Genomic DNA, 24,401 nt, shown 5'->3' with positions numbered 1-24,401 from the left:
GCAGGCGTAATTTCCGGCACCGCGAAAGCAAGTCCCCGCACCAGTTTAGTGCAGTGCACGGGGACTCGCTGAGGGGGCGGTTCAGTTCGGGGGCGGCTCATGGGCCAATTAAACAACCCCCATGGGCCTTAGGTTGCCGACTCTGACCTAGTGATAGTTCCCATTGCAGGGCTGCATTGTAGGCTTCTCCCACATGTAGCAGGATTAGGACTGTTAAGCGCTGCACCATGCAGTTAGCATCCCCAACTGAGAGGGGGGTGTCATTTCAAATGCTTCCCTGACCTACAAATCCAAATGCCTAATATTTTTGATCGTTGGTGCTTCTTAAAATACTGCTATCGGCAGTACCATCTCCATGCCACCAAGGTGATGTCAGCACACTGCTCTGGTATGCAGAAGGTGATCGTAAGGAACTTAAGAGGCTTCCCCAGCCCTGCCTGCGGAAGGACTGAAGGACTGCACACGGGGCCTTCTGCATTCAAAGCAGGTGCTCTACCACGGCCAAATATCACTAAGGTCTAGGGGAGAAAGGTTTCAGATTGCCCTTTTGTTCTGCTCTTAAGTCTCCCCCTCCGCTATCCTCTGGGAAAGCATTCAACGGGTGCTAGGCTTTGGGGCACAAATCTAGGGCACCCCTCAGTAAAAATGAGGACGGTCCCCAAATGCAGATGGACTGTCTTGCTACGTTTTTTGGAGTACTGCCACTGCCATCTAAAGAGGAGTGGAGGGATGTATAAAGACCACTGCGCCCAGAAGCCTTAGCATTACCTAACTGCGCCGCTGTACGAAACGATAGGGAGCACCCACACCAACCCCCTTCCTTTCAATCTGCAGTGGTACGGTCCAGAATTCTACCCTCTCATTCTGTGTCACGTAGAGCGAGAGAACGGCTCTAAGCTTCGCGGCTGCCATTCTGGAAAGGGACGTGAGTGAGGCGCGGGGTGGGGGTGGAGGGGAAGGAGCGCTATAGACACACACACACACACGGCGGCCCGCAGACACTTGCGCATGCGCACACCCGTTTGGGAGGGAGGAGCGTCGAAAGGGAAAGAGGCACGCGCTCCTGAAGAGAGAAAGAGCGCGCGCGAGCGCGCGTCCATTTCTTCCCCCTCCCCCTCCCGGCCCGCTGCCTCACGTGGCCACGCCGGCGGGGCGCATGCGCTCGGCGGCGGCAACGGAGGCGGTTTGTTGTGGTCGCCATTTTTTGTTGCATTACTGGGAAATCCCGGCGCCGGAGCAGCCGCCGGAGTACGCCCCTTGCGCTGGGGGTGGGGGCGCAACCCGCCCGCCTGCCGCGCCCCGCCCCCAGCGCGCTTCTCCTCCTCAGCCCCAGCTTTGAAACACGCCGCGGGCCGCAGCCGCCTCCTCAGGTAAGAGACCCGCCCGCCTGCCTGCCGCTCCCCATCCGACCGCCCTCCGGGCCCTTCCCAGGGAGAGGAAGGAGAGAGGAGGGGAGGGAGGGACGGAGGGGAGGGAGAGAAAGGCGGGCGCCGTCGCGCCTTCCTCTTCCTCCCCGACCCCCCCTCCCCCAACCGCCACCCGTCCAATCCTTCCCGCCTTTCTCCTCAGCTCATCCCGGCTGCGGCGGGCAGATTCTCCCAGGGAGCCGGACTCTCTCCCTCTCTCGTCAGGCCCCGCCCCTGGCCGGCTCTTCCCCGGCTTCGCCTCGCCTCGGGCGGGACCCCGCTCGTCCTCCCGGCCGGGCCGCCCCGCCCCACCCTCATCCCCTCCCCACCGCCCGACCCCACCCTGATTCGCCGCCGCCGCCGCCTTTTCTCCCACTTCCTTCCCCCAAAACTTCTGCCCTCCGCAGCGCAGCCGCCCGTTTCTGCCTTCTCCTCCCCGATAGGCCCGGCCTTCCTTTACTGAGTTCCCACATCCTCCTCCTCCTCTGATCGTTGCTGCTGCTGCTGGTGGTGCATGGATGGACAAGACCCATCTTTTTTCTCCCCCCCCCCTTCCCTTCGTCTTTCTTTCTTGCAGCCGTGTTAGTCTTTATTACATTAAGCACCACCACACACTGTTTCCAGGCTTGTGGAGCCTTTTCAGTGTATTATTTTACTTCGTCGGAGGGCTCAAAAAAAAAAAAAAAAGATTTCTGTGGCAATCTAATAGCGATATCAAATGCTCATTATTGTGATAGCAATATAACGATATAAGATATTCGACTGATATTAAATATTAAAACCACTGAAGCTTAGGCTCTAGTAAATCCAGTAGTCTTTAAGGTGCTCTCCTCGCCCCCCACCCCAAATCTCTTGGGCATTTGTGATGTGCAAATGCCTCTGGATGAGAAAATCACTGAGTTCTTCCAACCTCAAACATATATGTGTATTGAATGGGTGGAGTTTTTTTAAAAAAAAAATCTAGATGGAATTAATCTATACTAATCTATACACGTACAAGGTGGTTAAAATGATGAGCCCTTTTAACTTCAGGTGAGCTAGGATTACCATAAATTAGTAGAGTAGGTAAATGTTGCTCCACTGTGCACCATGATTGATATGGGGCTTCTTGCATCAGGATACCTGTTGGGTAAAGCTCAGCCTTAAAAATTAAGAGTTTACTCCATTGGCTTAAATGAGATGTGGGTTGATCCCTTTGGGGATTTTACTCCTTCCAGGAAGTGAATTTATGTTTATATTTTTGTTGTATTTTTGGATAGCCCCATAAACAAGGATATCTTCCCCCTGCCCACAATCATGCTGTGAGCATCTCAACTATTGTGGTGAAATAGTACACTTGAGTTGTCTTCCTTTCTCTGGAGAAAGTTACCTAGAATATACAACCTTCATAAACTGCCCTCATCATAATGTGTCCTATGTTCTCAATCTTCCCCTCCCAGGTGAGGATAAATCAGTACATGGTATTTGTAACCTTTGGCACAGCACTAATTATTATAGTGTGTTACTTGTATCTTTTATTTTTTTAAAAAAAACTTATCTCTCTCCCCCTCCCTGCTGCAGTTTCTTATGCTAATACCATAAATGCCATCATGCATAATTTCAGTAATAAGTTGCAATGATATCATTTGCAGCAGCTATGAATGGTAAGAGCAGGTAGTGGAAAAGAGATTTAAGTTGACAATACAGATAACCTGTAGAACCCTTGCTCCAGGATGTTGCTGACGCCAGGTATTTAATACTATCGATAAAGAAATAATCAGCGCAATCATATTAATGTTTGCTCTGAAATAAATGCTGTTATGTGTAGTAAGGTTGCTCCCTAACTGCAATGAGCACAAACCATTGAACACAGGGGGACTTCTTTGTAACATATATAGGATTGTGCTGTAGATGTTTCACAAATAAAACTGATGGGATATAATTGCTTTCCATATACGTACCTACACCTTGTGATGGAATTTATTTAATTCTGTAATCTGGATGGTAGTTGCTTTTACCAGTGCTGTCTTTATGACCTCAATGCTTTATGACCCCATGTGCCAGCTTACTTGGGTCTAGCTAATCGCAACTTTGCATAAATGGAGATTTCCTTTGGTTTCCTGGAGCAGTTCCATCTATGCATATTTGTGGTACCTGTTGCTATTTACAAATGAGGTCATTCTTAGAAACAAATATAGAAAATATTTAATCTGCTTATCAGCAGTTGGTTTCTGAAAACCCCTGTATTGGTTCATAGAACTTTAGTAACAGACCCAGATTTCTGTAGGTTCAGAAATTGTTCGTAGTTGTTGATGTGGATGTCAGGTTAGATATCTTGCATCTCTAGCTGTGCCTGAGTTGAACCTGTAAGTAAGGTTGAGATATGAATTTGTGGCATCTGTACAGCACTGGCAATTATTTGTTAGCCCCTGATTTTGAATAATAGGTTTTCTTGTTCTCAGACTCACACTACTGCAGTAATGTGAGGAAATGTACTATCTCAGGTGTAATCGTAGTATATTAACTCATTTATGAGTGAGCACAACTTTTAAGAAACTAAGAATCTTGGATGAACTTTATGCATTTTTTCTGCATGGTCACTAGTAGGCAACATTTGTGCGGTATTTAAGTTCAGCATATGCCTGATTTCATACTAGTCTGCCCTATGCTCTTGCAAAACCCCTGCTGCCATTGTGAAGCCATGAGTATTTCTTCACCTAGTCTAGCCTATACAGTACTGTAAGAAGCAGCATCACTGAAACCTGTGAGATAACTATGTCGTGCTAAGTGAGTGGAGACTAAGAAACCCATGGTGGAATTAATCTTTTCCACTCCTCTAGAATGGAAGCCTTTGGGAAAGGACCATTGGATAACATCTTGCAGACTCTTGTAAACTAGGTAGAAGAATAGGGGCTTCCTTTCCTTGTTAGGGTGCACTAATAGCTCAGGAGCATAAAAAGTTGTGGGACTTGTTGTTTCTGCAGCTGAGGAGGCTGAGCGGATAGGTGTCTCACTTTTTCTGATTTGCCCAGAATGTCCAGATACAGGATTTTGGATGGGTAGAATATTTGTGTTGCTTGCTTGCTTGTTATTTGAAGTTACATAGCCTTTCACACTTGGGGTTCAGGTTTTTTACACACTGACTGAAAGTGCCACTGGGGACATGGAAAGGTTACAATGCTATAGGCACTTCCTGTGGTTGCTCACTGATACCATGGTATTTACTGATAACATGTTGTTAGATGTGGACAGTACAGATAAGGATCAGGAAGTTATTTTGTGATAGAAGTTGATGATTTCATAAACCTCAGTAGTAGTTCAGTGGAAGATGACCCTTGGTAGTAAGTACAGTGAAAGGTGACATGGTTGGGATGTAGTAAATTGTTCTTAGCTGAAAAGGACAGTAAAGAAAGAAAGAGAAGCTCTTTGAGTCTTGGCAAAATACAAGATAGCTATGAGCAACAAAATGTGAATTAACAAAAAAAAAGACAAATTGATTATTGGATTACTAAATGGGTATTTTCACTAAGGATGCAGAGATATTAATAACTTTGTAAAAGGCTTTGATGAAAGATATTCCAGATGTTCAAGAAGAATAATTTTATAGAACCATGGAGCTGAAGGACCCCAAGGCCACCTCGTTTATTCACCATCACAAGGTGGGGTTATCTGTACATCAGCATAAGATCAATCCATGAAAATTCAAACCACAACCTGTCACAAGCTGAGAGCAAGTACATCACATAACTCTGTAAGCATAAATCATTTTAGGTGATTGAAATGAGCAGTCCAAGGCACATGCTGCAAATTCATGTTGTTTCTGTGACCTCTTTAGAATGAGTTTACTGCAGGGCAAACTTTTGTCTACAGCCTTTTTCACCTGGTGCTAGTTGCAGAATTCTGACATCTTTGCAGTGATAGACTACTATGGCTACTGTTCTAGAAAGTGGAACAAGTTTTGCATGGTTTTTCATAGGCAACCACAGCATCTGGTGCAGCCACCAGGTACATTAAAGACACCAAAATACCTGTTTCCTTCATGGCTTGTATTGGATGTGGCAGTTGCCCAGAAGTGGGGAACTCCTTTCTCCACTCACCCCTGCAGGCCAACTTGTGACATATGTGCAGGGGCTGTCATGTGGAAAGGTGACAACTTGAAAGAGACTTACCTTTGAAATCCGTTTGCAAGCAGTTTCAATACATGCTGCTTGCAAATGGACTTCAAAGTGATGGCAGCCATACCTTTACCTGACATCAAATATGCTGTTAGAAGTGGGACAAATCAGTATGGTTTGGAGGAAATGGCCTTGCAGGCAAAATTAGGACTTCTGGGCCTAATTATGCACATGAGCTGGAGGTTCCTTGTCCCTGCAGTAGCAAAAGATCAGTGAGATGATCACTATAATAGAGTAAAAGTAAGTTGAATGAGAAACATGGCACTGTCTGTTCTGTTTACATTCCCAAAGAGAAACTGAAATGTTCTAAGGTGGTAAGCAAGCAGCTTTGATTTTGACCTCTTAAAACTGAGGTTGAAAGATGACCCATCCACTTGAGAAATGATAGCCTTCTCCTAAGTGTGTGAATGGACAACAACATTATGATCTGGTGTCAGACTTTATATGGAACTAATAAGTTCCATGGTTTTATAGAAAGGAGGTTTCTTGAACCTTTTAAGACATTTGACAAAGTTTCTGTAAAAATCAGAGGCTTTACATCAGTTGTCTGGGTAGGCTATTTTATTTTTCCTGGATGCTAGCAGAACACAAAATTGTTAGCTGGGTAATCCTTTTATAGTTCACAGACTTCATTTTGTGTTAATTTGATAAAAGACTGGTTGCAGAAAATCCACAAAGAAGAGGAAGGTGTTGTTGTTAAGGCTTGCATACATTTGTTGATACTCTGTTCTCAGTTCTTTTTGAGCTCTTGTTGAAACTATAGGATGGATACTGTTCAGCGGCCATAGCATAAATAACTCATTTGGCATTTAGCACACTAGGAAGCGTCTTCATCTATCTGAAGGAGAAGCTGGAAGTACAAAAAAGGACCTATTAAGAGTAGAAACAATGTGGCTTGTGAGAATCCTGTATCATTGTTGGTTTTGCCATTGTGAAGGCTTCTTACTGTCATTCCAAATTACAGGGAAGTTGGGGCAGTATGACTACTTTGAGTTAAGAGCACATATGCTGATGGTCTTGTCATCTGCCTCCTTTTACTATTTGCCTAAATTACTTTCGGCATAATTTCTCAATTAATTTAAACCATTAGGACTAATTCCTACCTGAATGGCTCCCCCACTTACCATTGTCCTGCCTTGAACTCAAGATCTGGGTGTGAGGTTGTACTTGAAGTTTTTCATACAGAATGTTGACAAACTGGATGCCATCAGATGGAACATAATTTACACAGAACTGCTATAAGGAGCCTGATGAAGTATCTTTAGTCTTTTCTATAAATCTTATAGTCTACCTTACTTGGGTATCATTACATTTCATGAAATGTTTCTATGCTTACTTAACTTTTATCAGCCAGTGTTCCTGGTTGAAGCACTGTCCCAGCCCTCCAAATACCTTTTTCCAAATCCTGTGGAAATCAATTCAGTCCTCCTTCTTCTCACATATCCAGCTTTAAATCCCCAAATACCTTGTTAGCCATACTTAATTATTTTCTTGTATATCCTTCTTTCACATTTTGATTAAATGTTTACTTGTAGTAAACTTTGTGTGGGAAAATTTGCATTTCATTATAAGAGAAATAGAACTGTTAGTGGAGAAGGGTGATGGTCCCATTTGACAATGTAGATCCAGTTCAGTTTCTGTTATCTCCTTCCTAGTCTTCTTTGATTGTTCAGATTTTGCATTCTAAACCAAGGTAGATGGAGACCAAATGGCACTGACTATGTCAGCACATCTCCTAGTTTCAACACTGTTGCAGAAGATGGGGAAAGGGAATTTCCTAGTGTCAAAAAAGAATGAATTTAAGATAATGTAGAAAAATAAGTTATATTAGGAGCCTAATATAGTGCTGTGGTCCACAATAATCATTCAGCTAAAATTGGTTTCACAATATTTTGGCCATAGTTTTAGGAAAGAGTAATATGTATAACAACCCTAACGCTATATTCATAGTCAGATCATTGAGTTTATATAATTGGCTTTGAAATTCTGATTCAAGAGCAGGCCATTCCCAACATTCCAAAAGCTTCCAACAAATTCAGGTTGTGATTGCCTCTGGACAATAGGTGTTTGGTTGTATTTGAACAACCTTAGTAAAGGAACTTGGACAGACCTGAAAGTCATTGCTTAAAATTTCAGCTCTGTGCACTGCGACTGACAAAAACCCACATTAAAAGCTAACAACTTTAGAATGAATTGGAAAATAATTGGTTAAACTAGCATAACTATCCAATGTACATGCAACTTAGTACTATGTGTAGTCTTAGGTAAAGGTAAAGGGACCCCTGACCATTAGGTCCAGTCGTGGCCGACTCTGGGGTTGCGGTGCTCATCTCGCTTTATTGGCCGAGGGAGCCGGCGTACAGCTTCTGGGTCATGTGGCCAGCATGACTAAGCCGCTTCTGGTGAACCAGAGCAGCACACGGAAACGCCATTTACCTTCCCGCCAGAGCAGTACCTATTTATCCACTTGCACTTTGACATGCTTTCGAAGTGCTAGGTTGGCAGGAACAGGGACTGAGCCATGGGAGCTCACCCCGTCACAGGGATTCGAACCACCGACCTTCTGATCGGCAAGTCCTAGGCTCTGTTAGTTTCCTCATATTTCAGAAGTGAATATTGAGCATAAGCTAAAGTGATAAGAACCATGGTCAAAAAGAGAGAACTAGATTAGAATATTGAATATGGTATGAGGTTTGTCCATTGACTTAATACTAAATAAAACTGGAGAGCGCTGAGTAGTTTTTAAACAAGCACATATTTTATGCTAGTACAAACCTGTGGCTCTTACTTGCACAGAATGTAGTAGTAGTCTCTAGTAATACTGAGTTTAAAAAGTATTAAACCCATTCATGGAAGATCAGAGTATCTACAGTATAACTGTCAATGGCTGGAGGAGAACAGCGGGAAGAGACTCTCTGTTAGTATCCTGGGTCATTAAAACATATTGTGACATCCTAATCTAGTCACTGTTGGAAACAGGATACTTGGCTGGCTGGACCTTTAGTATGACCCTGAATAGCTCCTCTTGTCTACTCAAGGCCTCTTCACTGAGACAGGATCTTTCACACCCAAACATGACTAGTAGGTTAATCCATGTCACCCATATTACTGCCAGCAGTCTGCTGCATAGTATTCCCGCTGCCACAGTCTTAGTTCTGTGCACTTGATTTGTGAGATTTCCATGTATGTAATTCAGTGAGAAATCTAGCAGTAATTCTAGGCTTAAGTATTTTCACTTGCACTGTGTTTGCTGCTGTATGATATCCTCATGACCAATAATACAGTGTTTATCTTGAAAATATTATTATGCTCTGAACTCACTTTGGTCTGTGATGATAATATTCCCCTGCAATGTTTGTGACAGTGCCCTGAATCATCTCTATATACCCTACCTTTTACTCAGAAGTATGGCTCATAGACTTACGGAAACTTGTTCCAAGTAAGTGTTCTTATGATTTCAACATAAGCTTCTATCTTCAGCACTCTTGGAGGCACATTCCATTAAAGTCCGTGAGACATACTTTTCAGTGGAGTCTTGTTTTCCTCACTTTAATCCTTCCACATTGGTCTTCTCTGGCCTCGCTTGATATGTGTTGAATTTTATAAACAGGTTTTCTTTTGCTCTTCCTTTCCTCCCTGAGATGTTACTCAGGGCCCATCTAATTTCACAACAGTGGCAGTTAACTCTTCAGTTCTTTTTGCCCAATAGAAATATGAGCCTGTTACATGCTTGAATCCCATGGCTTTAGAATGAAGTTCAGCAGAAGGGATTCCTAATCATTCTGGCCACATTTTGACTGGGAATATAACTAAGCTTTATGAGGCTTGCATGTGATGAAGGTAAGACCATAACTAAGTTGCAATGAGGAAAAGAGCTCTCAAGGAGCATGGAATAGATTCCACCTCAAAGAAAGATGCCATTTTGCCAAACAAGATGTTTTTCAGTGCTCAGTGTTTAAGTTGACAGTAGTCTGAAAGTTCCCAGGTTTATAATGAACTCTGTGGCATTCTGATATAAATCATAGATAGATGTTTTTCTTCAATCAGGGAAAGGCCTGTGGCCCTTCAGATTTTGTTGGACTACAGCTACCAACATCCATGACCAAGGGCCATGCTGGCTGGGATTGATGAGTGTTCAGTGTCCAAAACATTTGGGGTGCTGCAGGTTCCCCACCCCTGTTCTAAGGACAGACAAGTAGCTGGCATTCTTCCATATTGGATCATATGACATTAGAATTTTCTGCAAAGGTTTTGTTTGCTGCCTTAAGTTTTTGAGCATTTCTGAAGGCTGTAATTTAGACTGGGTTTGCATGATCTTTTTTCTTTATTTCCACACCTCCAGTAGCTTGAGTTGAGTCTCTAGGCCCAGTGGGTTAGAAAGAAATGCAGTCCTGCAGCACAGGTTAGCAGGCACCTAGGCTTAAATAAAAGTGAGGCTCCTAACTCATTTCAGGACCCTTTGGCTAGAACCTTGACAGTAGATTATAGGTTTCTGACTAGGGTGCAAGGCAGTCGAGTTGTACATGGAGACCTAGCCTTTTTTTACCCTTGTCCCTTTTAAGGAATCCGTGAAATGTCCAAAACCTCTGATCTGGTAGAACTGTGGCAGTGAACCTCTGTTGAGGATACCTGGTGCCCTGTGGCTGGCAAAAGAAAAGGCAGGCACAGCTAGGGAATTGCAGCCAGGCCAGGCAGCCTTTTATGTTAGCCTTGCCAGTTACACCGAAGGATGGAGACAGATAGGAAATTCAATTCAAGCACCCCATGGGATTCTGAACTGGGGGAGATTTTTGCACCCAGCTGGCTCTGAGAGTCACTGAACAGGAGAGATCACGACTGCCGTGAGTGGCTGTGGCATCGTGCCAGCACCATGAGCCCTGTTGTTGCTGGGTCTCCCTTTGCAGGTTATTTCTAGCCCCTGTTCCTGGAAGGAGAGCCAGTTCTTTACCGAGGTATTTTTGGAGACTCTCGCCTTCTCCTCTTTCTTGCTTTGTTTGGGCATAATCAGCCCATTGCATCCCGGAGAACCTAGCAACACCGCCTGGCTTCCCATTGGTTCCCTGGCAGCTCCGCTTCTCCAATGAGAAGCTTGTTGCCATGGCAGAGGCACCACTGCACAGAAGTGAGTGAAGAGGCGGGGATTGAATTTGCTGCCTGGTGGAAATCTGCAGGGCAGAACAGGGACCAAGCAGAGGGTTAATGTGTAGCCTGTGGCCTGGAAGCGGAGTGCAGGCTTGGCCCTGTGCCAGTGACGTACAATGCCAGGGTGGGCTAACGGAATGAAACTCCCCTAGGTAGCCCTACATGTTTGGAAATGCAGCTTCTTGGCTAATTTCTCCTCTGCTGCAAAGAGAGCAAGTAACATGTTTCCTCTTCTCAACCCCTCCCCAGTCTGCCCCCCCCCCCCCGCCGCACAGCAAGAAACTGCTTTGGCAAGGGACACACACAGTCTCAAAAAGCTTGTTGTGCATTCTCCTTGTGTAGGGACTGGGCGGCTGTTGCTGTACAGTTCCATCAGAAGCCATTGCAGTGGTAGAGCTGATAGTGCTGACATGTTCAGAAATCATAGGGCCGCCCCATGAATGTCTGAAAGTACGTTAGGGTTCTTTTCGTTTCAGCAGTTAGTGTACATTGTAATGGTTTAGCCCCCTTATTTCCTTAGACAACAATTTTGTGCTGCCGCTATTAATGTTTTTAAATTGATCTCTCATCTGGTAATCTGTTTTATGGTTCTTGGTTGTTGGAAGGAATTGCCTTGTTGCAGTAATTTGGCTGTGGCAGATTCCAAAAACTGCACCCATAAACTCTTATCCCCCTCCTTTCCCTTAGGAGGCCTAATTAGAAAACCTAGCTCTAGCACACATTAGGGCTAGTAAACCTCAGATTACTTGATAGGAGACCCTCCCTTTCAGTCTGCATGCCACTGAGCTGCTTCTATCCCCCTTCTGAAATTGTTGCAGAAGGTCAAGCATTTTGTTTGCATGTTTTTTATTACATTGCACCTATTGAACTGTATTCACTATGCAGTTCACAACATACTAAACTCAATAATACCATGCAAGTTTACCAGTAAGCATCTTAATGGTACAAAGCATATTAAAAATTGTGGCTATAAAATATTAGCACCAGCGGAAGCATAGCATAGTCATAGATGTTTATCATCACCTGCCAGTGTGCTCTGATCATAGAGGTATAGGGTGGACATGAGACAGGACACAGGCCAGGGCTGCTTTGATGGGTGCCCATGCTATAGCAACAGGACGCAGGAGCTTAAACAGAAATCAGCCAATGGGCAAACTAGAATTCTCCAACTGGAACTGTTTGTTCATGAGGGAGCCAGCTGGGGAACTTGGGCGAAGACATTTCCTTCTGTTTCCAGAGAGAAGAAATGGTGGCATCTTCTTTCCTCCTGAAGAGATATAACCTCTTCTCATCCCAGGAGTTGATTTCATAAGGAAAATAGAATATGCCACAAAAATGACTCTTTAAAAGTTTAATTGGGAGAGCAGTGGTCCTCCACCAGGCTTTTTTGTCATTCTCTGCAGCTGTGGGTCACTTGCATGAGACATTTTGAGGTCTTAGCTCTCCTGATCTGCTTCTGCAGTGCACCAAGAGTTAATGAAGGGGTCTATCACATTGAAGGTCTAGAGAGCAAACAAGAGCTTTCAGGACTGATAGTATTTCAAGCTATGACCATTCTGACTGGGTGCCTGAAATATAGCATGTAACTGGGAATTCTTTATGCCTTCCTCATAAAGCTTCAAATTTCTAGTCAAGAGCCCAACAGTGCTACCTCTAATTGTGTTGTGATGCAGGACTTTCATCACAAGATGTTGTATGTAGAATGTTTCTCAGATACCACCAAGGCTTTTGCTGCAGCTTTTAAAGCTATAGAACAAATGCCACCCCCAGAGACCCTGTCCTCCTAGAGACCAGGCATTGGAGATATCCCCTCCATGGTTGCAGCCAGTGGATGTTTGTAGCTTGCAAACACTTTCCCCAGATCAAGTAAGGAAATTTAGCAAATACACTACTTCAGCATAGATATGGACAGCACACTTGTGCAAGTTGGTGAGGAAAACATAGTTTCTTCCCAAGCAGAATTTTGAAGGGCTCACCAGGTCCTGAAGGCACTAGAGCCTGAACAGATGGTCAGAAAAGTCCAATAAAGTTGAGGTAAAGCTGAAAACGAGAAGTCTGTCTCTTTATTTCCACCTCTCAAACTATTATGACCTTCTGTGTTGCAGTATAATGAATGGGAGAACAGTGCCTCAACAATTGGGGGAGCATGGTTTTTGAGAAATGCTTTGAAGCATTGAATAACTTTTGGTTTATTGGGGGCAAGTAAATTTATGCCAGCAGGGGACAGTGGAAACTTGACTTATATCAGGAGTTAATATTAAGAACATACAAATTGAAGAAGAACCTGTTGGATCATAACAAAGGTCCATCTGGTCCAGCTTCTTGTTCTCACAGCGATGAGCCAGATGACTATGGGAAATTCACAAGCAGGACATGAGGGCAGTAGCCCTCTCTTTACTTATGATTCCAAGTAGCTAGTATTCAGAGGCATACTGCCTCCAACAGTATGTGTTATTTGAATATTGTGTACCTTACAGGTACTAGAATCCAAAAACTATTTTGATATGCTGTAGAGAATTCAGAGGAGAGGTAAGAACTAGTTATATGAGGAAAAGGTCAAGAAATTGGGGTGCATATTATAGGTGGGGAAAGTCACAGGACATTCTTCATCTTCAAACAGAAGATTTCAGAAAAGGGGGCTCGCTGTTTGCTTTCTTTCCTTAAGTTCTTAAGGTTGGGATGAAAAACCCATTTTTTTATGTTTAGCAGGGTGAATATCCCAAGTATAAGAGCAATTCATACTGAAATAATCTTCCTCAGGAATTTTTGAACCATCTCTGTTGGAAGTTTATGAAAGGGCGGTGTGTGCACCAGCCTAGGATACTTGAGGTATAGGGCATCTTTCCAAAGCCAGGAGATCAAACTAGAGGTCTCAAGTTCGGATTCCAAGTCTAGATTCTGAGGTTTTGCTATTATGACCAGAACTGTGTTTGAACTGACCTCTTCCCCACCGTTCACATTTGTCTAAGTTGAATTAATGGCATTGCTGAAAGTGCTCATGTGCACATTCTTTCTCTTTGATTCATGCACATCATTTCTCTGATAACAAAATATGAAGGTGTGTGCATGTTTATCAGCTATTAGTGGGTGCTGCTGTAAAAAAATCACTCTGCTTTTAAGGTCCCGGCCTATGCTCTTTAGAAGAAAGGCCTTTCCCTGTAAACACATCCCATAGGAATGGTATTGGGGCTGGACCGAAAGCAGGATAAAGCCAGCTTAATTAGGGACGGGGAATTAGGAAAAAGCATGTGATTCTAGGAAGAACTGATTTGACCTCCAGCTCTGCCTTTCTCCTCCTGTATTTTACAGGTTTTACTCAGTTTTGTCTCTTTTTAAGAAGATGGACCTGTCTCTGAACTGCAGGATCATATGCTTCTGTATTCATTTTTGGTGGGCTTGTCTGCACCTACATACTTTTCAGTTGTTTCATCAACGCTGTTCACAACAGTATCTCCTTCAGTATAAACCATCTTGATCAGAGATCTGGTGGTATGGTGGAGCCATTTCACGAAGTGGGGTCTGCTTTTGGAGCCAGAAAGTATTAACATGGATGTAAGATTGTGACTGAGAATTTTGCTTCCCCAGTGTTGTGGCCCAACAAGTTAGGATTCAGATGTTAGCCAGACACAGCTTCAACACCCTACATATAAAGGATCATGCACATTCTTCCGATGTCATATCACGTAGAAGTCATTGAGCCTAGTTAGGTCAGCATAAAAGACTGTGACTGTTACATGCCATGGAGACCATTTCTCTGTGAGTGCTTCATATAAAGTGTTTGGACAGCACTTCCAACAGACTGGCAGACACCAATTCCTAGAACTGAATGAGTTGAATCTCTGCCTGACGGTTCATGAGCTGAGGAACGGCAAAGCTGTTTTGAGATACAAAGATACAAGACCTGAGGTGCTCACTGCCCTGAATAGCCAGTTGCTGGATAATATTCAGTATGCTTTATTGCCTTTCTCCTGTGTAGAATGATCACTTAGTGCCCAGTATTCTTGGTCATAAACCCAGTCAACACCTCTGGGTTTTGTTCAACCATCAGACAGCTATTCTTTCTCTTGTTGGTCAAAGAACAGTTGATACTGGAACCTATTTGGTATTTTACACCAAATAATTTAAGCCTTGATACCTGTGAGTTGAATAGTACAGCTGTATGGAGGTGTAGAAGGATGTCTAGTACAGACATGAGAGATCAGTGTGGGGCAGAAGGAAAAAAAATCCCTGTCTGTGGGGACTGGTGATTTAGATGGTGGCTCTGGTTGCTGAAGAGTACAAGGTTTCTAGGATTTTTCAGGATTATTATGTTAAACATCATCTGCACTGTAGGCTTCCCAGGCACATCAGAATAAATGCTATAGTCCGTGTTATGAACAGTGCTTTTTTCTGGAGGGGACGCAGGGGGATGCATACCCCTAAACATTTGGTTAATCTAAGTTTGGCCTCATTGAGAGGCAGTATTTCAATATGAGTAGGAAAATGAGAGTACCCCTAAACATTTTTTTTTAGAAAAAAAGCACTGGTTATGAAGACCAGGAAGTTTAACCCTGAGAATTATTGCCCCATGATTGGTAGTTCTTATAACTCCTGTACAGTGCCCTTTTTTAAATGAAGAGTTGCTTGCTCAAGCTTCATAGCTACATATTACTACTAAGGGAAAGTAGCAGGGAATAGGAATGTATAAATTTCCATTTCTGTATTCCCACTGGCCAGCCTACTTTAGGATAAAAGTGGTTGATTTGGATTTCCCTTCTTCCAATCAATCAATCAATCAATCAATCAATATCATATCAGTTAACTAATATGGTTAACTAGTTAACTAGTTTTGCTTTCTCAGGATTAGATCTGGGCAGTAGTCTTACCAGTGAGGCTTGGTTCCCATGAGGAAGTCTCAGTCTTATGTAGTCCTCTCTCCCTTTGCATGCTCTGATTCCCTCCATTTCACAACACAGTTTGATCACTATTTGCAATTCTAGCTTGGGAGAGCAAGCACAAATCATAGTTTACCAGTTTGTGTGTAACAGCAAAGTATGGCAAAAAGATGATGTTCAGGAGGTGCAAATTTGGAGTGAGTATGCAAGGTAGAAGCTTACTTGTATCTGAACCAGTCTTGTGTGAGCTAAGCTGAATACTGGCCAGACATGACCAAATGGGGGCTCGAGACAGAAGCAACAGTGGAAAGTAATAAAAATGCAAGGTCAATTTGCATAGAAAAGTAAAAGAGCTTGCAGAACAGAATACAATTGATTTGTGTTATGCTAACTGGCAGTTTCACTAGAAGTCTATGCTAGAATAAACCTATTTTAAATATTCAGACAATAATAAATTAGGATTATTTTTACCTGTTTTCTTTATTTTATAATAATAATTTATTATTTGTACCCCGCCCATCTGGCTGGGTTTCCCCAGCCACTCTGGGCGGCTTCCACAGAAACCAAAAATACACTAAAATCACACAGTAAAAGCTTCCCTGAACAGGGCTGCCTTAAGATGTCTTCTGAATGTCAGGTAGTTGTTTATCGCTTTGACATCTAATGGGAGGGCGTTCCACAGGGCAGGTGCCACTACCGAGAAGGCCCTCTGCCTGGTTCCCTGTAGCTTTGCTTCTTGCGGTGAGGGAACTGCCAGAAGGCCCTCGGCGCTGGATCTCAGCGTCCGGGCAGAACGATGGGGGTGGAGACGCTCCTTCAGGTATACTGGGCTGAGGCCGTTTAGGGCTTTAAAGGTCAACACCATCAATTTGAATTGTGCTCGGAAACGTACTGGGAGCCAATTTAGGTCTTTCAAGACCGGTGTTATGTGGTCTCGGCGGCCGCCCCCAGTCACTAGTCTAGCTGCCGCATTCTGGATTAGTTGTAGTTTCCGGGTCACCTTCAAAGGTAGCCCCACGTAGAGCGCATTGCAGTAGTCCAAGCGGGAGATAACTAGAGCATGCACCACTCTGGCGAGACAGTCCGCGGGCAGGTAGGGTCTCAGCCTGCGTACCAGGTGGAGTTGGTAGACAGCTGCCCTGGATACAGAATTGACCTGCGCCTCCATGGACAGTTGTGAGTCCAAAATGACTACCAGGCTGCGCACCTGGTCCTTCAGGGGTACAGTTACCCCATTCAGGACCAGGGAGTCCTCCACACCAGCCCGTCCCCTGTCCCCCCAAACCAGTACTTCTGTCTTGTCAGGATTTTTGTCTATTTTATTCTGATTTGCTTTAAATAGTTGACTTTTTTCAATGCTAGGCAATTAAATTCTTCAGGTCGATGGGCTGGGATGCTCTGCTTGTAGTCCTACCAGGATTTTGAGACACGTAGAAGGGCCTCCTCTATGGCAGGAGGATCTCTGGTTCTGGAATGATTCCTCCTTAGAAGTGGGCCTGTCTTCAACATTACTGGATTTCAGATGCCAATGGAAAACATTTAATGATTTGCTACTAAAAAACACAAAACAAATATTTTAGATATTGTGATTTAGATTGTAATTTTTTGCAAATCATAACATAGCTGCCTTGAATATGATTTAACTAGAGAAAGTGGGCAAACAAATAAATGATGTTAACAATATACAATATTCACAATAGTATTTCTCCAATAATTCTGTACATTACAGTCATACATTTAATTTTTATATCAGTTAAGTATTCATTTTAAATTAACCATTCAAATTTCAGTTTTACATTTTACAACAATAAATAACTCCTTCCGAAGACTATTTATCCAGATCAAGTAAACTTCCTAAAAAATTACATTCTTTTAAAAAATTATCAAAATAGTTCATTTTGCAAGCTCCTTCTCTATTTTCTCTTTGTTCCAATAAGTTAGCTTTGCCATTAATCATTTTTCCAACAGTTTTTTTACCAGTTGTTGAGGTTCTTCCTTTTACAGGTCTGTGCAATTAAGATTTTAGTTGCCATTAATAGATAGTGAATTAACTCTTTCTACTTTCAATTCAGTATCCTTTAAAGGTCAATTAAAAATGCTTTCATGTTTGCAATTAATTTTTTTTATTTATATATCTGTGCTTAAACCACAGAGCCTTGGACTTGCCGATCAGAAGGTCGAGGTTCAAATCCCCGCAATGGGGTGAGCTCCCGTTGCTCAGTCCCTGCTCCTACCAACCTAGCAGTTCGAAAGCACGTCAAAGTGCAAGTAGATAAATAGGTACCTCTCCGGCGGGAAGGTAAATGGCGTTTCCGTGCACTGCTCTGGTTCGCCAGAAGCGGCTTAGTCATGCTGGCCACATGACCTGGAAGCTGTATATCGGCTCCCTTGGCCAATAAAGTGAGATGAGCGCCACAACCCCAGAGTCGGCCACGACTGGACCTAATGGTCAGGGGTCCCTTTACCTTTGCTGTATGGTGCTCTTATGTTTGAGATACATTGTCCAGAGTGCTTCCCAGGGTGGTCTATAAATTAATAAATGTATTTATGGCCCTCATTCCCCAGCCACACTCTATTCCAAAAAATGTATAAACTGTGTACCAGACCTGAGGTTCTTATGAACATTGCTGTTTGGGCTGAGTAATAAAATGTGTAGCAACTCTTAAAAGTTTTGATGTGAAGAAATCCTCAAAATAGTACCTCCTGATATTGGATTCATATTCTCTCGCTGCCATCTTCTTGCATAACACTTCCACTTTTGCATGTGGTGGATGTGGATTTTCATGGTGATGGGAGCAGCGTGAGCTAAAAGGAGCCAAAAGGATGATGGTTTGATGGTGCTGGAATCAAAAGTTTGGTTATAGAAGTATCAGTGCAATGGACAATGGCTTTCTCTGATTTGAAAAGACACCAGAGTTTAAGTCAAAGATTGAATATTGCCTCATTTGGATTTTTAATGAGACTGATTGTTGGGAAACGGGGAGATCCATTGTAAAATACTATATTTGCCTGTCAGAAAGCATGATTGATATTTTAGTCAATAAAGCCGTTAGCTGTCCCACCCACCCCCCAAAACAAACACACACCTCTCAGAGTGAATGTCTGAAACTATTATTCCAGTGGTGGTCGGCCAAGATGCTAGTTACTAGGAGAATGGGGTCTGGAAATTTATGCTAACATCACCACCACCCTGCAAAAACCCTCACAAAATGATTACATGTTCATAAATATACTGAAACTCCATTTTTTTATATTACTATTTTTTTCTGCAAAAATAGTGATAACATGCGGTCAGTTTAGACTCCTGTCCCACACTCCTCTTGACTCTAAGGATTTAGCAGAAACAGCTTGTTCAGTGACCGTTCGGGTTTTTAGAAACCAGCACCAATGAGTTAATTCCTTTGGGAAAGTTCAAAGAGGCAAACAGTGGCCTGGAGGTAACATTTTAGAAAAGAGGAGTTTGGAATTGGCACGTTTCAGCCCCTCTCCTTAGTGGTTTCTCTGGCCTGCGTTTGGAAATCTTTTGTCAGCTGTTCCTCTGATCAGTTTCCACTTGGCCATGGCATGTAACCAGCTGTTTGCTTTGATCCAGCCAAGAGAGCATTCCACGCCCGCTGACCTTCCATAGCCTCTGCAATGACAGCTGTGTAGCACTGCTTTCTGCTTAGTGGCTTTAAGACTCTCTCTCGGGAGCACAACCTGGGCGAGCAACAGCCAAAAAGTGGACTTCAGCGAACAGCTTTCCATGGTGTGGACTTGAGTAGATGGTGTGGTTAGATAGCTTTTCCCATGGTGATCCCCTCCAGCACTGAGACCCATCTCAATACGATGCTGCTGACATTGCAATCGCATTGGGCCCGACAGGAGCCTTCCTGCTTTCTGCCCTCAGCCTGCTACAACAGGAAAATGGTCACAGGTAGGGACCATGTGTGGCAAATGAGAAAATACTGATTATCTGATCATATATGTCTTTGTTCTAAGCTATGAGGCCAAGAGCAGCAACTGAGGGAGACTTGGCAACCGCATAAGGGAGAACTAGAAGGAAGCTGGAGGACTATTATGCACTGAGGAAAGTCTCTGTAGATGGGAGAGGGAGGTTGTTGTCTCCTTTTGGTGTTAATGGGCTTAGGTGAAATATGAAAATACCCTGAGGAAGAAGGCCAAGAAATCTAGGGTTTGGGCTTGATTGGTTTTTTAAAAATATGTTGAATAGCTTTGCTTGGAACACAAGGTGTGGTTTTTATTCAGTGCTTCAAGAATGAGACTCTGGGAAGGAGTAGGTCATCGGGACTACATGAGCTATGTGACTGAGTTAGGATAAGTTTTTAATTGTGAATATATACGCAAACACATATAAGGAGCATGCTTCTAGCTACCACCTTTGCATGGATGATGCCTGAGTTTCATATGCAGTTTTGGCGCTCTTTGAATCATTGTATCTTGATGGTTGTAGAGCTCTGTAGGGAACTAGCTGTTATCTTTGTGGATTAGGGAATTGCATGTTTTACTAAAAGGGAAGTGGAAATGTACTTTAAATTAATCTGTGACCCTTTCTTTTATAAATGAAAATGCCCTAAAAGAGAAGCAGAGCCGCAGGCAAAGAGCAAAATTATATCTCTTGGCTTTGAAACTTAAATGAAAAATCTAAGACCAAATCTTCATATATGTCAACCTGAGTCTGCATGTAGAAAATAGAATGTGCCCTGGACTCTGTGTTGGAATTTTTACTTTCACATATAGGCTCTTACCAGTGGTTTTAGGAACTCCAGATTTAATGTTGATAATAAATTATGAAAGTGTCTGCGTGAGATTTCATATGATTTTCAAGGAGCGGGGGGGGGGGGGGTTGGTCAAGGATTGGAGAAATGAAAGATGAGAGGGGATGGGGAATGGAGGACCAGTGGCTTTTGGTGGGTAAGAGAAGAGGGAATATGAGCCATGAGCCAGGCAGAACACAATTCTAGAGGGTTCATTAGGCACTGCCTGGATACTTCTAAGCTTTGCTCCTCAGCTATAACAGCTGAAAAAACTGATCTTAAGCATTGGAAACTGAACTGCCCAGAATACCAAATTCCACACTATGCCTGACAAACTCAGGCATATTGGAATGGTACATAGACCTGTTTATTAATAAAGACATCAATCCTGGGGAAATGGGGGTTGTCAACCCTTTAGGCCCATGGGCACATTGGCATACTGGATAAACTGTTGTGGGCAACACACACACCCTGCAACCAAGCACCCCCTGCAACCTGTTCTATTGGCTACAATGGAAAGATTCTTTCAAGTCTGATATCAGTGGGCAGCGGGGGCGGACCCTGTGGACACTAGGAAAGGCAAGCACATGCGTGCCCAAAGCACCATATTAGGAACCCCTGATTTAAAGATAGATGTTGTAGCTCTTCATTGTGAGAAGAGGCTTAGGAGAAACCCTAGAGTCAGGCTGAGCTGCAAAGGAACTTCCACAACTTGCTTCTGAGTGAAAACTTGTGATGTCACATGCTTATTAAACCCCACATTGTTTTTATTTGTGCCAACCTCCGGTTGGGAAGTGGGTCTGTCTCTTTTTAGGCCCTTCGTTAAATAAATAAGGAATATGATGTCAGTAGCCTTGCACTTCTTTGCCAGAAATTGCACTCAACTAGTCTGTCCATAAAGGGCAGAAGCCCAGCTTTGAAACCCTTCCATTAATTAACTAGCCGTGTTAATAAGCATGCAGCTGCAGCCAGCTTGGTGTTAGAGGGGTGCTGTGTTGCCAGGAATTGGATCTTGTGGGACCTCAAGCAAGCACTCTTTCTGCCAAATCGGTACTGAGTTTTGTGCCTCCATGAAGCAGACCTAGGAATAGAAACCATTAGCTCTCTCTGCCTGTGTGCTGCTGTACTTCATTCCAGCCACTCTAACATGTCCTTTCCACAGCTAAGAATAGTACCTAGTAGTTCTGATGGTTGCCGAGGCACCAGCAATAGTAATAAAATTGCATTTTATGTACAAACTGAGCACTGTCTAGGCCAACAATACCTATATTTCTAAAAGGGCAAATTTCCCCCTGGTGGAGAGCAGCCAGAAGCACAAGTAAGAGGAAAGCTATGTAACTCGAAACACAAACTTTGTAGGTGTTAAAAATACATATTTTTGAATGGTTCCACAGTGTTGTAGGGGTCATGCTTCAGACTCAGGTTTTCTTGGCGGTCTCCTATCTTGCTAGTGTTCTATGATGCAGAGAACCAGTGTGGTCCGGTGGCTAAAGTGCTAGGTTGGATGTGGGAGTCCCTGTTCAAATCCCTGTCCAGCTATGGTTTCTACACTAGACATATCACTATAGTCTGCCATCCTGCATCACAGGATTTGGAAAAATATAAAAATGCAAGTTGTTTTGAGCTCATGTTGCTCTGGTGGGATATAAGTGAAGTAAACTGAAGTTGTCAATTGTTAGTCCCAATTAGGCCACTGCTACCGCACAGCCTAAATATTTGGCAGCATAATCTGTAAGACCTGGGCTGGTTCTTCTAGCCTGACTCCTCTTCATCTTCATTCACTCCTTATAATATGTCCTATATGAATCTAGGTGCTTGCTCCAACTTCCATGGGTAAATTAAAACTGACTGCCTAGTAAAATGGAAATAGTGATAGTGATATGTCAGGTGGCTTTCAAAAGTGTTCAGACAAATTATCAATGCCTACTAGCCATGATGGAGATAGTATGACTTTACCAGTTGCTGGGGATCATAAGTAGGCCTGGGCAATATCTGGTTTTCAATATCACAATACATCATCAACTAAACATCACAATATCTTGATATATCACAATATATATTCACGGCAGCGGAGGGCCTCCTCAAGCATCCCCACAGAGATGGAGGGCCTCGCTGCGCCTTTCCTTGGTGGCGGAGGGTGCGCTGTGCTTCCCTGGGGCAGCAAAGAGCTTTGCCGCACTTTCCCATGGCGGTTAGGGCTTTAAAATGTAAGGAAGTAGTAGATTTCATAAAAATATTAAATAAACTTCCATATAATATATTTAATATATTTTCAACTAATTTAAGAATAGTTCGCGTGATTTTCTAGTCAAGTTGCATCTGCTTCCCCCCTCAGAGATCTAAGTGGAATCTCTGCTATCTGTATACAGTTAACTCACAGTTTGTGCACATTTAACTTGTACGCATTCAGATTTAGAAAATTAAAAAGGGGATGGAAAGAGGGCAGTTGTCTGGGGGGAAAGGCTTTGGCAATCCCACCCACCGTTGAACCCAATGTGTTTTGACTATACACTATTTTGGCTTTACACGCCATCCCTGAAACGTAACCCCTGCATAAGCTGAGCATTGCCTGTATTGCTTTGAGTTGTTAGGTAAAATCAGTGAATAACAGCATATAAATCTGTAAAGATACAACTTCATTGACGCCTTGCCAGTAGAAGTTGAATATAAATTTAAATAATAACATTAGCAACATGACTAATTGCCCACTGCATGTGGTGACTACATGCTGCATTAATGTGTGAACCAGCCCCTATGTTTTGACTGCTGAGTAATGCAACATATGATTTGCTTGTGCTGCTTGAGGATGTTTACATAAAGAAATTGTAAGGTCGCAGTGTAATTGTTTAGCAATAAATTATATTACCATGAGTCCCAGAAAATAGTTTAAGAGCATCTGATGTGGCAGTACTGCTTCAGCTACTTAAGATTTTCATTTGTATTATTAATAATCATCATTATACTAACAATTTTATATGCCACCCATTTGACTGGGTTGCCCCAGCCACTCTGTGTGGCTCCCAATAAAATATTAAAAACACAATGCACAAGTGAAACATAAGGTGAAAGGTTGAGTATTTGTGGAGGGACGGCCTATATATGGTACTGGTCCTTAACATGTGTAATGGGTCTTTGTTGAAGGATAGACTGTGCTTTGGTGAGCTGAAGACAATGGTGTCCCTAAATACAGTTCTTGGCTTTTCCCTCATTGAGGTGAATTACAGCCATGTGTCAGTAACAGAGCACATGCTTTGCATGAATAGAGTTCTGAGTTCAAATCCTGCTTGCGGGCTGGGAAAACCTTGGCCTGTCAGTCACCAATCGTTGGTGACCAGAGGTAGTGGGCCCATTTAGAATTTTGAAAAAACTATATGGGCAGCAGTCACAAAATTGCTGCCATAAGGGCATGGCATAACACAAGATTAGAGAGAATCCAGTCATTGTTGCTTCCCTCCCACCTACCGAACAACCTCATGCTACCTGCAGGAGATCAGCAGTGTTCTGCTGGCCCTGGCTGTTGACATACAATCTTGACATCTTGCAAATACAGACTGACGCTGTTGCTATCTAATAAGAACAGAGAGCATTCCCCAGTACCAAAAAATATATATACAAGGTGGCCACACTACACTAATTCTCTAACACACATACAGATCTTATGCACATCCATCCTTCTCTCTCTCTCTCTCTCTCTCTCTCTCTCTCTCTCAAACACATATTTCAACTACAGTGGTACCTTGGGTTAAGTACTTAAGTCGTTCTGGAAGCCTGTTCTTAACCTGAAACTGTTCTTAACCTGAAGCACCACCACTTTAGCTAATGGGGCCTCCTGCTGCTGCTGCGCCGTCGGAGCATGATTTCTGTTCTCATCCTGAAGCAAAGTTCTTAACCTGAGGTACTATTTCTGGGTTAGCGGAGTCTGTAACCTGAAGCGTATGTAACCTGAAGCGTATGTAACCCGTGGTACCACTGTATACACAACCATACATACATCTCTCCCTTTCTTTGCCCAAGTGCATCTCTCCAACTGTTTCACAGACCACATAAACACACAGACTATACATTCAC

General features: G+C 43.2%; 1 protein-coding gene and 1 long non-coding RNA gene across 5 annotated transcripts in view; one reads left to right on the top strand and one right to left on the bottom strand.

Moving 5' to 3' along the window:
• The first annotated feature begins 860 nt into the window (after nt 1–860).
• DYRK1B (dual specificity tyrosine phosphorylation regulated kinase 1B) overlaps nt 861–24,401 on the top strand; it is a 35,006-nt gene continuing 11,465 nt past the window's right edge. Inside the window, exon 1 of one of the 4 annotated variants that reach the window (XM_083512301.1) lies at nt 861–925. Coding sequence is in view for 2 of the 4 variants with exons in the window: in XM_083512298.1 (XP_083368424.1) it covers nt 19,366–19,492 (127 nt within the window). In the remaining 2 variants the exon portion in view is untranslated. Of the gene's footprint in view, nt 1,371–9,363; nt 9,401–19,132; nt 19,493–24,401 lie in introns of those variants that run through there. The other 3 variants (XM_083512300.1, XM_083512299.1, XM_083512298.1) reach the window with 3 other exon arrangements.
• On the bottom strand, nt 16,905–19,317 carry LOC310711003. Its single transcript, XR_014528329.1, has 3 exons — nt 19,196–19,317; nt 18,277–18,416; nt 16,905–17,129 (listed from the first exon to the last, which is right to left on the bottom strand). It is a non-coding gene; the product is annotated as an uncharacterized lncRNA (long non-coding RNA).

The sequence above is a fragment of the Podarcis liolepis genome (genome assembly GCF_965112155.1).
Source record: "Podarcis liolepis genome assembly, chromosome: 7".
NCBI lineage: Eukaryota > Metazoa > Chordata > Lepidosauria > Squamata > Lacertidae > Podarcis > Podarcis liolepis.
This window is presented reverse-complemented; position numbering and strand designations above follow the sequence as displayed.